Source organism: Oryzias melastigma, linkage group LG2 (genome assembly GCF_002922805.2).
Source record: "Oryzias melastigma strain HK-1 linkage group LG2, ASM292280v2, whole genome shotgun sequence".
NCBI lineage: Eukaryota > Metazoa > Chordata > Actinopteri > Beloniformes > Adrianichthyidae > Oryzias > Oryzias melastigma.
Window position 1 is genome coordinate 14639227 of NC_050513.1, and position 15850 is coordinate 14655076.

At 37.6% G+C, this 15850-nt stretch overlaps 1 protein-coding gene across 1 annotated transcript; it reads right to left on the reverse strand.

The window, feature by feature from the left end:
• Nucleotides 1–839: 839 nt before the first annotated feature.
• On the reverse strand, nucleotides 840–3453 carry LOC112156674 (aerolysin-like protein; the record flags this gene model as incomplete). Its single annotated transcript, XM_024288944.2, is given in 3 exon segments — nucleotides 840–1789; nucleotides 2888–2993; nucleotides 3326–3453. A coding segment is annotated over 1 exon segment (927 nt), but the record flags the coding sequence as incomplete, so codon positions are not given.
• Between the last annotated feature and the right edge of the window lie 12397 nt (nucleotides 3454–15850).

Genomic DNA, 15850 nt, shown 5'->3' on the forward strand with positions numbered 1-15850 from the left:
ATGTGTCCAAAGATTCATAACCCCTATTTTTATTGTACAAACTGTCCAACAAAATATATGTTTAAATCTTGTTATTAGTTCGCTCAATTGCTGTATAGGACAAGTAAAATAAATAATAATAATAATTAAATAATTTATTAAAGTTGTTGTGAAAAAATACATTTTGTAGGAGTTTCTTATATTTGTGAATAAGTAAGTATCTCTTACATTCAAAATGACACCTTAAAAAGTTTTTTTAAAAATAGATTTATTGAATGTATTATAAAAGGCTACAGAGGGTTAAATGATAAATGAATTTCACAGTACAACACTTGTATTACATTTTGATGTCACAAAACACACCAACAACTCAAACTTTCTAGTAGTCGGAAAAAAAGTACATGTGTAGCAATGAAAATAAAAAATACATATTTCACACAAATATTTCTTGTCATTCCCTTGAAAGTTTTACCAGTCAGACATTGCCAAAAATAATTCAGAATGCTGTTCTTAGTGAAAATCTGATGGATTCTATCTGCAATAGTAATTTCCTATTAGTTATGACACAACAACAGTCAAACAAAGTATTCGCTACAATAAACAATTGAAATAGATGTCATTGGTGGGTATATTTTTTCAAACAACACACAAAGTTGAATCAATACTACAATAAACTGAAGTTGAAAGTCATTATTAAGGTAGTGAGAAGACACTATAGACTGCAAAACTGGCTGTAAAATCAAAGAGCTCAAAAAGCTACATGCAAAATTAAAACTCAAAGCTGCTTGCTTTTCAAGTAAGATACCATGTGAAAATATCAAAACAAAGTTAAATGCTTGAGGGACTTAAATTTCTCTCACAACTGTTTTTGCATCAGTGTAAGTGACCCCTTTGTACTCTCCACTGGTATTGAACCTGAGAACATGATTATTGTAACAAGTGATCTCCACTGTTGCTTTGTAGGGAAGATTCACTGTAGCTCTACCAATGGTGATGTCAACCTCTACACTTTTCTTAGGAGGAACTTGAACTGGAAATGACAGTTTCTCACTTCTCTCCTCTGTGTTCTCTAAGCTATAAGAACTTTCTACTCCCATTGTGAAGCTGAAACCCGTAGAAACCTCAGCAACCTCTGGGATTCCTGCCTGAACACTTACACTAAAAGTTGATTCTATTTTGTTTGTCACAGACCAGGAGGATTTCTTTGTTATGGTTTTGGATGTTTCAACTGTGTACGACTGAGTAACATTAGTGTCGTTTTTGTAAGTGAGAGACTTGATTTCTTCTGTAGCGATCTGGGGAATGACCTGGTGAAGGGTGGGGTAGTAGACATTAGTTAGCTTAGTTGATTTGATGGTGTTTATTAACTTAAATCCCATGCTATCTATGTCTGAACCTGCTCTCCCAAAAACACCCACACAAATTCCAGATCCAACATCAATTTGATAAGGTGTTTTCAGTCCCCAATCGGTCATTTTTGGGAAGAATTCTCTAGAGCGAGTCGTGTTGAACTTGATGGCCCCAAGACGGGTTCCAGCTCCATTTCCCCACAGAGTAAGTGACGAAATCTGCTCTCCGTCTTTGAATTCAAACTCTGAAAACTGTCCCGCTTCGTTTCCAAATTGCTGAACTCGACCGTCGGTCAGCCACACTCGCACAGCCTTCACTTGCCACCCTCCAGTCCACACCCATATCTTCCTCAGTGTGGCTCCATTGTCTTCACCTGTGAAATTAAACGGACTGCCACCTTGTCCACCAATTAGCAATGTAGGTGCCAGGTAGGACATTTTGTTTTTATTTGGTCCTTTACCTAAAAAGGAGAACAACAAACCCAAAAGTGTCATTTACTTCTTTGTTTCTTAATTAACATATGATGAAGCATTTTTAGATTACACATTTCGCTTGTCAATAAAAATACATCCTTTGAAAGTCGTCTTGCTTAAATGAAGCTTTGGAATAATTTTTCAGAAAAAGGTGACGTATGATACTATTGTTGATGCTACCTGTATGCCATCAAATTCTTACATACATAAATTAAAGTGTGTCAAAATAAGCCAATTTCTGTTGGTTTTCTTCTGTTTTCTGAGTTAATCAAACAGCATAATTTGCCACATTAGGATATAACAATAACATTCAACGGTTGTAGTGAAGAGCAAAGTCATCCATGCCTTTAGATAAAAGCCAGACAGAGATAACATCTGGGACCTGCCATGAACTGTTACAAATATTGTTGAGAAGTACTGCTTTGCTTTGTATGTTGAATTGGTGATATCCCGTGTTCATATGTGGTGCAGAAATTAATAACTGATATGCTTTTTCTTAGAGGGTTAAAACACCAAATGTTCACGGGTGTGTCTGCAGCTCACCACTCCCCCGGGGAAGGGATCAGATGCAGAATACAGTTTTTATACACCTTTTTAACCTGAAAGTTATACTGATAATGTAATCTGTTGTAAAATAGAGTCAATTTAAAGTCACCAATAGACCTACTACATGTTTTAGCAATCTTGTTTTTCCCTCTGCAGGGTTCATGGATGAGATTTTATTTCTGGCTCACATCTGCACAAAGGGGAGTGGCATTTGATGGTATGGTAATTTATTGTCTGTTTTTGTCAAGCACTCTAACTAATTTACAGTCATGAGTTTCTGGCTGTGCTTTCTTCTGTTGTCTCATTACAGTTCTCTGGATCTCACTGACAGACTTCATTCCGTGTGAAAGTTTGCACATTATCAGCCAATTTGTATTTGTATAACTCTTGTTTAAATGTTATCAGATTCAATAATTACATTTTTAGTCATAAGTACTGAGTTATTAAACACATTTTTAGCATTGATGTCAATTAGAAGCTTTAAGTATTAGTATTAATAATTTTGGCAAAAGAAAATCTATGTTTTTCAAAATACTCACTATCTGTGGATGAAGATCTTCACGTGTTTGGGTGGATTTCCTCTTGTGGGTTGTTTTCTTCACCAGAAATGACCACTTTGGTGATGGATTCGGGAAAATGCTCTTCCTAAAGAATAAATTGTAAAAAAAATGATCTTAATGACCAAAACACTTGAAAAACTGAAGCATTCAAACTAAATATATTTTTTTAATCCAAATTTATATGTTTATACTCGATGTGTATTCAGAAAAAAACTAGCTGTTTTCAGAGTGTAAAAGTACCCTGTATTAACCGATTTCATAATAAAGCATTAGCTCCACAAGATTACAGCAAGGATCTTGTCACAAATGTTACAAAAATAGTATTCTTGATAAGTAAACCAAACACAATTATTGCACCTTAAAACAATACTAATTTAAGTCCCTTTCTCTTATAAACATATATATACACATACTTACAATGTTGTTTAAAATCTTGGCTTTCGGAAAACCAGCAGTTCAACTGAAGCTGTTTTCTCCTTTAAATAGACCTTAAGGGGAGCTCTGAGGTGGGGCTATAAGACCTTAAAATCCGTCCCACCCTTTTTCACATTTGCATAATGTTATGAGATGGTAAATTCCTTACTGTCTGCTGTCCTCTCTCTGTTCTGTTCTGTTTCTATGAGCTGCTGCTGCTGCTGCTTTGCTGGTTTTCCTTTCAGCTTCTCTCTGATCTTTGGAAATAAAGCAGGAATTTTGACTCAAATGTTGTCAACCTTTTCACTTTGACAGTGTATTATAGGGGTCTACACCCTTTAATATATAAAAAAATGCATTTTGGCCTGTTTTTAATCAATCAAAATCTATAAAGGGCTATAAGTGTCTGTTTTCACCCTTTTGGAAAATGTGGTTCTGTTTTGAATTTGCATCATTGCTAGTTTTGAAATACATAAAATCTATTTTATGACATGAAAAAGACAGAAATACAGTTAGAAAACACAATGTATCTACATTATATGTATACATATATTTTTCAGAGGCTCAAAAATCGTAGTTTTCAAAATACATTACATCCTGTACTATAGAGAGCCATCTAGCTGAAGCTAATATACTCCCTTTCTTAGGTCTCCTTTAACCTTTTTTCCCATTTTCAATGTGTGTTTATAGAAAGTGTGATATTAGATTTCTTGGACACCAGCCACGGAGTTAAGCAAGGGTCAATTTTGGCCCCTATCAATTGCCTAATATTAAGTTCCATCTATATGCAGATGATACTATCTTCTACATTAATGTGTCTTCCATCAGTCATGGTGTGAATGAGCTCCAGAATACTTTTACAGCAGTTTCAGTTTTCTCTTCACCAGTTGAAGCAGGTCCTTAATGCTAAGACCACATTTATGACATTTTCCAGACATCAACATTCACCAAATGTATTACAAGATGGTATTCAAACTCTGAAAGGAGTAGCAATTGAAAAGGTTTATTAAAAAAATCAGGGTGTGTGATCAACTTCCCTTTTAAATCCCACGTCGAACGGAAAAAACTGAAAGCTCTGCTGGGCTTTTATTACAGAAATAAACCCAGTCTGAGCACTGGACTATAGGACCCATCATTGTGAGCTTTCATGGACTTCACTCAACCTCAAATGACAAAAACACTGGCTGTATTTCACATATAAAGTCATTTTTGTAAAAATGTTCTAATATTTAACCATCTCCTGTCTCCTGCTTATAGTGGATAAAAATCCTGCTCCTCTTCATTTCAAGGATCCACACAGAGCTCAAATGCATTTTCCACTGCTGCTGTCATGGAATAGCTCTTAGACATCTGGAACTGCAGGAGCACATCTTCCTAAATTGCTTGAAAACAATGCTTTCTGAGTGTGTAACCATAAAGTGTAATTGTTATTGAGTTGATTTTAAATTAACTTTATTTTCATGTTTCTAAGTTTTGTGTGTTTGTGTGTCTGTGTGGGTGCGTATTTGTTCATGCTTGTTTGCGTGCACCAATGCCTCTTCGTCAGGTCTTTCTCAAAAAAGAGATTTTATATTAACAGACCTTTTGGTAAAAAGAAAAAAAGGAACTACCGCTGTGTCGGGAGCAGTCACCAGCTCAAGCCGTCCCCAGATTAATGACTCACTAAATCTCCCAGTGGCTAAACAGCGTGTATTTCTTTGATGCTGCTCACCTGAATCCCATTGACAATCATCCACTTTAATCTTAGGCAACACACCAAGCCACGCTCAGTTTGAAGATTTGTTTGTGCCTTATTGCCTGCATTACCAAGCGATATTACTCTGACCTGACATTCTTTTCTCCTGATCTTATTTCTACCCCGACTCTTTCTGCTGCCTGCCCTGACCCACACCTGAACTGAAGTCTGATTCCTGAAACTGCAGTGCTCGTTAGTGACTTCTGCCTATCCGACCCTTCTTTAGCTTTACAGACTTGTAGTGGTGTCTGACACGTGCTCTGCTACCCATCTGTCCAATAAACCTACTGCCCTCGGATCCGACCATCTTCCTGCCCGTTTGTAACATGGTAAATTGCGTATACTTGTATAGCGCTTTTCTGCCTTCCTTGAAGGCCCAAAGTGCTTTACAGTCACAGTCCAAACACTGGCGCCATCCTTCTACCAGAGACAATGTGGGGTTCAGTGTTTTGTCCAATGACACATGGACAGGCAAGGCGGGAATCAAATCTGCTATTTTCAGATCAGTGGTCGCACCAGGATAGAAATAGTATATGAAAAATATACAAATTTATTTTCTCAGAAACTTCCTCCTGTATAAATAGCAAACATTTTTGTACAACATAAAATATGTGCTTTAAATTCATACCATAAGAAGAACAATCAAAAAAGATTAAAGGGTCACCAAACAGGGCTGTTGGAGGCTGACTCCATTCTCAGTCCAGATTTGAAAAATGCCAAAAAGGGGTCGGGGGTAATAGAGGCGGACTGAGCGGCGGATATGAGGCTTGGATCTATGATTGCCAGTAGTTAGCTTTATAAAATGCACTCTGGGTCTTTAATATTGAGAGTGGTACCAACCAAGCAGAGTGATGCAAGTTTCTCCACAGAACTTTCTGAGGCGGTTGAGGATTTTTTTTACCTGGTCCAGAACCATATGAAGATGATGCTTCTGCAATACCTGACAGCAGCTGAAGATTTGCAGGTCCAAAGGGGACCCATGTCTTAAAGTGGTAAAATGCAGCTAGTATCATAACTAACGCATTAGCTAACAATCTAGAGTGAAATGTTCATTGTAAATCCATCACCAGGATGGAGTTTGCTGGATTTAATGCTAGTTGCACATAACTTCTAAGTCTAGTGGAAAGTTGTTCAAGCCAGTAGATTTTTGACAACTGAAGGTAAAACACTTATGACCCATGCTAAAGCTAACACAACAACAACCGACTGTCACAGAATCAAAGATGAACAGGACTTTTATGCTGGAGCTCAGACCATGATGACATTGAACTTCTGGGACCTACAGCAGTTGACCAACCACAGAATTCAACTGTGATACCTCGTTTTAACCTGTAGGGGGCAGCACACAGACAGTTTTTGACTATATTTTCAGGAATCAAACAAGTTTAGATAAAAGCCTTTAGATAAAAGCCAGACAGAAATAACATCTGGGACCTGCAATGAACTGTTACAAATATTGCTGAGCAGTGCTACTTTCTTTTGAGGTTGAATTGGTGACATCCCATGGCCAATTAAACCAGTACGTGGTGCAGAAATAAATAACTTGTACTTTTTGTTAAAAAAAAAAAAAAAAAAAACCATCATACCAGCTCAAGGTTCTGGTAGTAGTCAATTGTTTGGCTGGAAAATCATCAGTTCAAATCCAGGTTGAATCTAAGCAAAGACTCCAAAAATGGGACTCAATGCCTCCTTGCTTGACACTCAACATTAACTGTTGTGCCATCTTAAGCTTGTTTACATTAAAAGCAGGGTCATCTGGACCTCACAAGACAGTGCGCTTAACTTTTTTTCTCAAGGATTTTTTTGTCTTCACTGGTGTCTGTGGCAGACATAAAATCCTGTCTACCTTTGTCATGGGATGGATCACACATCAATATAATGGTCATCAGGACCTCATAAGAGAGCATGAGGGTTAAGGGTTAGATCAGGGAGTTTAACCACCAAATGGTTCCCAGGCTGTGTCTGCAGCTCACTGCTTCCCCAGGGGAGGGGTCAAATGCAGAGAACAACTTTTACACTCCTAGATGTGTGACAACTAAAGGGACTTTTACCACTCTGCAGATTGCATTGATCAAATCTTCTGTCTTCATCTTCATCTGCTCAGAGGGGGAGTGGCACTCTGTGGTGATTTATTTTCTGGGTGTGTCAAGTTTCTGGCTGTGCTCTGTTCTCCTGTCGCCACATTCCTGTTCTCTGGATCTCACTAACAGACTTCATTCTATGTGAAAGATTGCTCATTCTCAGCCAATTCATTTTCAAATAACTCTTCTTCTTAAAATGTTTTCAGATTCAGTAATTTAATTTTTAGTCATTAAGTACTGAGTTACTAAATGCATTTTTTGCATTGGTGTCAATTAGGAGTTTTAAGTATTAGTATTAATAATTTTGGCAAAAGAAAATCTATGTTTTTCAAAATACTCATTATCTGTCGATGAAGATCTTCATGTTTCTGGGTGGGTTTACTCTTGTGAGTTGTTTTCTTCACCAGAAACAACCACTTTGGTGATGGATTCGGGACAAATTGACTTCTTAAAGAAAAAATGATCTTAATGACCAAAAACATTTGAAAAACTGAAGCTTTCAAACTCCGAACAAGAAAGAATCTTTTTTTTTTTTTTTTTTTTTTTTTTTTAGCTAACTTTAAAAGTGTATAGTCCAAGTGTATTCAGAAAAAAATAGCTGTTCTCAGAGTGTAAAAGTAAACGGTATTAACGGATTTCTTAATAAAACCATAGCTCCACAAGATTACAGCAACGATTTTGTCACAAATGTTGCAAAAAATAATATTCTCGATAAGATTAAATAAGATAACCTACTTGTACTGAATTAAAATAAAACTTTGTGTAAAAATAATAATACAAATATACCACCTAAAAACAATACTAACTTTAAGTCTCTTTCTCTTTATAAATGTATATATGTACATATAGTCAAAATCTTGTTTAAAATCTTGGCTTTCAGAAAACAAGCAGTTTGACTGCAGCTGTTTTCTCCTTTTAAAATAGACCTTAAGAGATGCTCTGAGGTGGGGCTATAAGATCTTAAAATCTTTCCTACTCCTTGCATATCTACATAATGTCATGAGTTGGTAAATTCCTCACTGTCTGCTGCCCTCTCTCTGTTCTGTTCTGTTTCTAGGAGCTGCTGCTGCTTAGCTGGAATGCGTTCTGATTCAATTGTCAAAAAGAGAAGAACATCACGGTTCTGCATCTACCAAAAACATCTGTGGAATTGCAGTTAAAAGTTTTTTAGAACAGTCCTGCTTTTGTGGTCAATTATGATAAAAATATAAAAAAATATAATTGGAAGTATTCCTCCTGCAGGCAAAGCTCTTAGAGTGTGTTTGAGCAGCCTGCTGGTAATGTCACGGAATTACATGGTATGCATGAACACTTAAGAAACCCCAGCATGTGGTTGACAATGTCAGGGCAGGGAGATAAAGCCAGGGAAGCCAGATTTAACATGTTCAGAAAAGACAAAGTACACAGGACAGGAAAAGTATTTTGAGCTTAGAGCTGTGAAGGAGAAGGCCTAGAGCAAGACCAAATTTGAAGGTTCATAACTCATACCAAGGAGGTCAGTATGTGATCCGAGTGGGTAAAATAAGTCCATTTAACGGAGGCAGGTATTATGCTGTGCCTCTGCTTGAATGAATTCAATTTATAAAATATAACTATCTTAAGTTCTCAAGTTACAAATACATCTTCTCTATTGTTTTCTTCCAACAGAGGTCACCCACTTCCTTACTTCTCTCATCAAGGGTTCCTGATGATGGAGGACTTCAAGATCAGGTCCTGCCGAAGTACCAGGCATGAGGGTCCCCTGGCTGCCAGATTTCAGAAGCTGCAGAACCCAAAGATGAGGATTGAGGAATGACAAGTAGAAGGAAAGAGGGCAATCTACCATTTTGAAAGTCACAGTTGGGATAGAGGAAGCTGACCAAGGAGTGACAGAGTTGTATAATTCCTGGAAGAATCACTGGAACAGAGTCAAGTATGTGTTTGTGACCAAGGGCATACTTGGAAACAAAAGGATGCAGAAGGAGTTTCCGAAGCAGATGGCAATCCAGGGACAACTTTAGCGCAGCAAGTAGCAGAAGTGAGGCTTACCTGTTCTCATGGAAAGATGCCAAGCAATTGGTGTGCATGAGTCAAGGAGCTACGGATAAATGCAAGACGACAATGAGGAATTCTTAATCAGACATCGTCATGCTTAAGAGGACATGAGGATATCCTTTCCTCCTAAACATGATTCACGGACCTCTTATCTTGCTCTAGGCCTTTTCTTTTCTTATCTGAGCTCAGCACACTTTTATGAACATGTACAATCTGGCTTTATCTCTAAAACTTCTGACATGAGCAAACACATACTGGGGTTTCAAAAGTGCTTGTGTATACAGTGTAATAACTTCAGTCAATCAATTAATCAGTCATGTTATTTGTATAGCACTGAGAAGAGTGGTAAGCAATTTAGGAATACCTTGCCATCAGGAGCAGGCTACAACGTGTCCACCACAGAACCTTTGTTTGCTTGAGAAAAACTCCAGTTATATTTGAACTTTATCATAATCGACCACAAAAGCAGGCCTGTTCTGATAAGCCTGTAACTGTAATTCCACAGAAAGTGCTTTCACAGATGCAGAACTTAGAAATTCTCCTATTGAAGGTCATCAAAATCAGAACACCTTCATTTGTTGAAAAAGCAACTACCCCCAGTGGATGAGAGGGTTGTGTCCCTTTGTTTTCAAGGGGCAAAAAGGTCTTTAACTTTGGCTTCAGGAGACCTTGTGTCATGTGTTTTGGACACTTGGCACTATCACTATCGGGTACGTTGGTTCTGTCAGATGGACCAAACTCTGAGAATGGACCAGACTCTCAGGTATGTTTCCAGTACCTTGTTGATTCTTTGCCATGAGGGCTTGAGTTAGTTCTGAAGACAAAAGGGGGTCCAGTCCAGCTCTTCCAAGATCCCACCAATAGAGACTCCAGATGGAAATTAGCCTGCGGCTATAATCTGGCATATTTACATTTGTTTTAATATTCATTGATATACGTTATCCCTTTCTCAATAAAATTATGTAAAAGAAAAAAAAGAGGCAATTTACTGTTATGTTCTGTGTGTTTTGTTTGATTTTTGTTTCACCTTGTTTCTGTGCCAGCAGTCTGTTGGTCCTCCCTGTGCTCTGCTGCACGCACAGCTGTCTGCACTCAGCTGATTAGGCTGCACCCTATTTAAGTTGACTGCATTCCTCCCTCAGTGTTGGTTCGTCTTGTATGTTTTCCCCAGTGCTTGTTGGATTTTCTAGCTCATGTGTTTTCACAGCTCCTTTAGTTTTCAATCTGTTGAGGTGATTTTTTTGTTATTAAAAAATCTTTGTCAACCTGAACCTTAGTTTTGGTCCCTGCATCTGGGTCTCTGCCTCCTGATCCGTAACATTGACTGTGAAGGCCCCGGTTCAAATCCCGACTGAGTCCTCTGTGTGGAGTTTGCTGGTTCTCCCTGAATGTGCAGGTTTTCTCCTGCCACTCAGACTTCCTCCAACAATCCAAAAACATGCTTCTCATGTTGATTGATTACTCTGAATTGTCCCAAGATGTTTCTATGTGTGTATGGGTGTGCGATTGTGTGGCCCTGTGATAACCTGGCAACCTGTTCAGAAAATATCTAGAAACGTCAGGATTTACCCCACCAACAGTATTGACCAACAGTATCCAGGTCAAGCTCTGACAACTCGGTTCACCTGAAGGGGATAAATGAGCCATCAAATGCTGAATTGAAGCCAGAGTGACAACTTGTACTTAAACACTTGCATTGTGATTGGGTCAAAATTGACCCAATCACAATCAAAAGACAAAATAAGGGTTACATTGTTTACGTGTTTTAACTTTATGTTAGTTCTTCAGAGTACACATTTTTTAACAAGTGTTAGTATTCTAATAATTTGCACATGTTTTCAGTCATTCTAAGAATCAGAATCTTTTTTACATTTTTTTTTCATTAGTATTCATTAATTGGAAAAAACAAACAATATAAACTTTAGCTGTAAACTCAAACCTGATGGAAATGAAAAGGGGACAGGAAGAAGAAAAACTAATTTTGTCTGCCCCTTTTAACAAATCAATAAATCAATCAATAAAAAAGAAAAATACAAAGCATTCTGCCGATTTGCTATGCAATAAGAGAAGACTGGGAAAGAAAGAAACAACATTTTATAATTACAACATCAACCAGTGTGAAATGAACACCATACCTCGGGGATGAGAAGTTGTTATTAATACTAGAAAGATTTGTAATCATTGATTATACAGTTTTTAATGTAGTTTAAAAACTTGTATTTTTCATTTCTGTGCTCAATTCATTCCATTTATTAACTCCATATAGTGATACACATCACTCTTTTAGCAGTATTCTGTGTTTTGGTTTAATAAATGTTTCCTGTCCCTTTAGATCAAATTTGCTTTTTCTTTTCATGTATCTTTTCATTAAATTAGGAGGAAGACATTTCATATTTACTCTATGCATACATTTTAAAATATTAAAGTTAACAAGATCATAAAATTGTAATAATTTTAATTTAATACATAAGGGATTGCATGGGTTCCTATAATTACTTTTTTTAATAATTCTTTTGCAATATTTAGATTGGATGAGTATATGTTTTAAAGTTGTACCCCAAATTTCTATACAGTAGTTCAGGTATGGCATAATCAAGGAATTATACAATAGATATAAAGAGTTACTGTCTAAGAACTATTTTACTTTGTGTAGTACTGCCATTGCTTTTGCTACTTTGGATCTGACATTGTTAATTTGTGATTTCTAAGATAGCTTTTCTTCTATAATAACTCCCCAAAACTTTTGATATTAATATTATCTATGTTTACTGTAACTGTATTGTTTGTATTTCTATTACTAAATATCATAAAATACGATTTGTCACGATTTAACGATAGTTTATTTCCGTCCAACCACAATTTAATCTTTTCTAACTCAGTCTGCACCGCCTCTGTCATATGTTCCATATCGTCTCCTGTATGATAAAAAGTTCTGTCATCTGCAAATAAAATGGGATTTAAATTTTTGGATACTTGAGCTTAAATTGAGCTCTTCTAAGTCTTTCTCAAGCGGTTTCATTGATGCTCTGAGGCAGTGGTTGACACGCTGCAACCTGCTGGTCATGGTATTATGTTCTTCACGGGTTACATGACATGCACAAGAATTTATGAAACACCAGTATGTGCACACTGCCTGAACATGACATGTGCCTTAGAGCCAAAGCCAGGGAAGCTAGATTGAACGTGTTCAGAGGAGGAGAAGAATATATGCCAGTAAAATATGCTGATCTTTGAACTTCGAAGTATGCCCAGAGCAAGACTACATAAGAGGTTCATGGAGGACATGAGGATATGAAATGGGAGGATGATTCAGGGTTAAATAGAGGCAAATAATTTGCTGTTCAATTCAATGTAAAAAGTGTTGTCTTACAAAAGTGATTGTGTAAACGGATTGTTGGCAGCACCTTCAGCAAAAAGCATTTATTGCTACAACATATATAGTAATTAATATAATACTACTTTGATATATGACTGGACTGTTATTTAATTTAAAACAACTTCATATTAAAACATCTCATTGAGTATGACTAACAGATGATGTAACACACATATCAGACTTTCTACAAAAACATGAACTTCCGCTAAAACATTTTCAGTTCATATCATATTACTATGGTAGCTTAACCTCAACCAGGTGAGTAGTTAAAAGCATTTTCAGGTGAAAATGGACAGTATTGGGCATATGTTACCCACATCGGAACATGGACTACACAGGACGGTTGCTTCCGTGAAGTCCATTGATTTCTGATAATGCGCACCTCGAAGAGCATTATCCCCGCTTATACTATAATCCAGGGGTCTGCAACCTGAGGGTCTCTTTTTCTCCTCCATTGTGGCTCTTTGGATTTTAAGAAAAAATGTAATCAATTTGAATAAATATTGGTTTTCTGTTGCTCCTTTGTTCATGGAATAAATTAATGATATCCCGTCTCTCTCATGAACTTCAGATGACGATCCCTTTAAGTTCTTGTGTTCTGGGTTCAGTTCGCCGTTGGTCAGGCGGGGCTGCGACTGTGAGGCGTCAGGTTGATGAGGAAGTTGCTGGTCTCTGTGATGGAAACCCAACCTCTCTTCCTGATGAACTGAGCCACCGAGTCCAGCTAGTGACAGAGATGGACTTTCCCTTATTGTCCATCACTCCTGCAGCAGAAGAAAGGTCAGTTACCATGGAAACGCTTTGCTGTCTTTGTTAATGCAACACGAAGAAATTGTATTTCTTTGTATCACAATGTTTTCAACTTTTGATGTTTTTCTGGAACTTTCTTTGACTAATTTCAATTTTTTTCTGTACTTTTGCATCACATTTAAGCATTTGTGGAACTTTTTCATCATCATTATTTTCTAAATCAAGTTTGACTTCAATCTTAACTAAAGAAAACAGAACTTCTTTCTTCATCATCTCTATCACAGGAACCTTCTCACCCAGGTGTGACCTCATCAGACTGCTTTCAAAGAGTCAGCAGGAGCGTCAGCTCGGTCCTCAGCCTCACCTCTCTCTCTGTGGGCCTTCTTCTCCTCCAGCTTCCTCTTCTTCTTGACTCCCATCTTCAGCTGCTCCTCATCTTCCTCTTTTTCTGAAACATCCAGCAAACATCATTAACACCTCTCTGCTTTTTCTTTTTTCCCCAGAAAATTTCAGGTTCCATCACAGGAAAACACTTGTGTTTTTAGGAGTACAAAGTGTTTCTGGGCAAAAAATCTGTTTGAAAGGATTCAGAATCTGCAGGAAGAGGACTCCAACTATCAAATCCAATCCGGTACAAACATAGAAGGCTGATCTGGAGCGCCTCCTACAGGACAAACCTGAGAAATGACTTCCAAAAACCCACATTCTGAACAGATGCTCTGTGTTAATAACAGGGTGAGTTTGAAATGAAGCAGAAACGGGGATGCGATGTTAGCCCTTCTATGATTTGACTGGTTTTGAAAAGGGCTGCTAGTGAGACAGAGAACCAGCCGTGGAAAGGTTGGAGAAAATCGAACTGTAGCAGCTTTTTTTCCCCTTATGTTTTGCCATTAAATGCTCCTTGGAGATGATAATCTATTCATTTATTTATTTCCTTAAGAGAGGACATTGCGATTTAAAAGAAAACCGCACTAAAGGAAAACCACATGATAAAACAATGAAAGTGACCGATTACAATGAAATCTTACAGTTTTCTTTTTAAGTTTCTTTGTTATATCCAGAAACCAGAAGAATTCATTTGAGATCATTATTGCTGGAACACAAAAACACAGTAGAGTCATAAATAAACATTTGAAAATCTTTGTATTTATTCAATTTTTTCGCTTTGTGAAATCGGTGACGTCAAATCTTTGAAGACTTGAAGAAACTAAAAGAAACTGAAACCACTTTAATCTGTTGATGACAGCTCTACAGTCATCCACTAGAGGTCTCCCTCGCTTCTTCAATTTCATTTTCAATCAAGTTCAAAATTGCCAAACCTTAAACAAGTGTTCAAACATCCTCTTTCTAAACCCGCCTTAACCCTTTTGGGATGATGGAAATGTTGGGGCCCATCCCAGCCCCTGATAGGTGAAGGTAGGAAACACCCTGGATGGACATCCACACAAACACACTTAGGACAGTTTAGAGTCACAAGTAGACTTAGTTAGACATATTTTTAGATCGTGTTGGGAAAATCTGGAGGAACACCCACACATGCACAAGGGAAACTCTTCACAGAAGGGTTCCAGCAGGGATTTGAACCGGGGTCTGTTTTGATAAAAACAGAAACGTTCCGATATGTGAAATGATTTTAAATAAACCCACTTTTTTTTGGTCAAACTCAAGTCCCGGGGGCCAGATCCATCCCAACGGGTGATTATATCCGGCCCACCAGATCATTTTATGTTTTTGTTATTAATGTTATCTTGTGCTGGTAACATATTGCAACTCATTCTCATTCCCAAGATGTCACATTTTGGCGAATTAAGGACCCTCCTCGTCAAAGGTTGATGTTTTAGGTGTCATTTTTTGACATGCTGGCTGTACCCTTTAAATCAAGGCTCCTCAACCTCCTGGCTGCAAATTGGTACGGGGCCAAAGACTGCACCAGTATCATAATCTTAACCGGACATGGATGGGTACCAGTTTCAGATGCGGTACCGGTTCCAGATACTGTGCCAGTTCCAGAAGAGGCGGACCAGGCTGGGGTTAGGGTTAGGATACTAGGTTGGGTTTCGGTACCCACCACATCTTGAGGCTTGGTCTGCATTAAAAAGTTACGTTTTTAAAGTTTTAAACGTAGTTTGAGTGTGTTCAATAAATGTTTATCCTGTGACCTAAGGTGTGTTTTAGATTTTGGCCCCCTGTGTGATTGAGTTTGACCCCCTGGTCTATTTTCTACTTTCTTCTTTAACCCTCAGAAAAAAAAAATAAAAAAAGTAGGGCTGTGAAAGTTAAAAAAGAATAAATATTCATTAACACAAATTAATCACATCTCACAGAGCAGCGGTCCTTCGTTTTACCTCAACAGTTCAGGCTTCCATGGAGTCCGTTAAAACTCTTCGTCAGGTAATATCCCACTTATACCATGGTTATTTACAAAAAAGTAAATATTTAATAGGTTTTTAGTGCATTAATCTTGTTGTTCTTTTTGGTTTAGATCACTTTTCCACAAAAATCGAACTATTTGATCCATGGTCCGGCGCATTGTCATGACAACACGCCGCTGA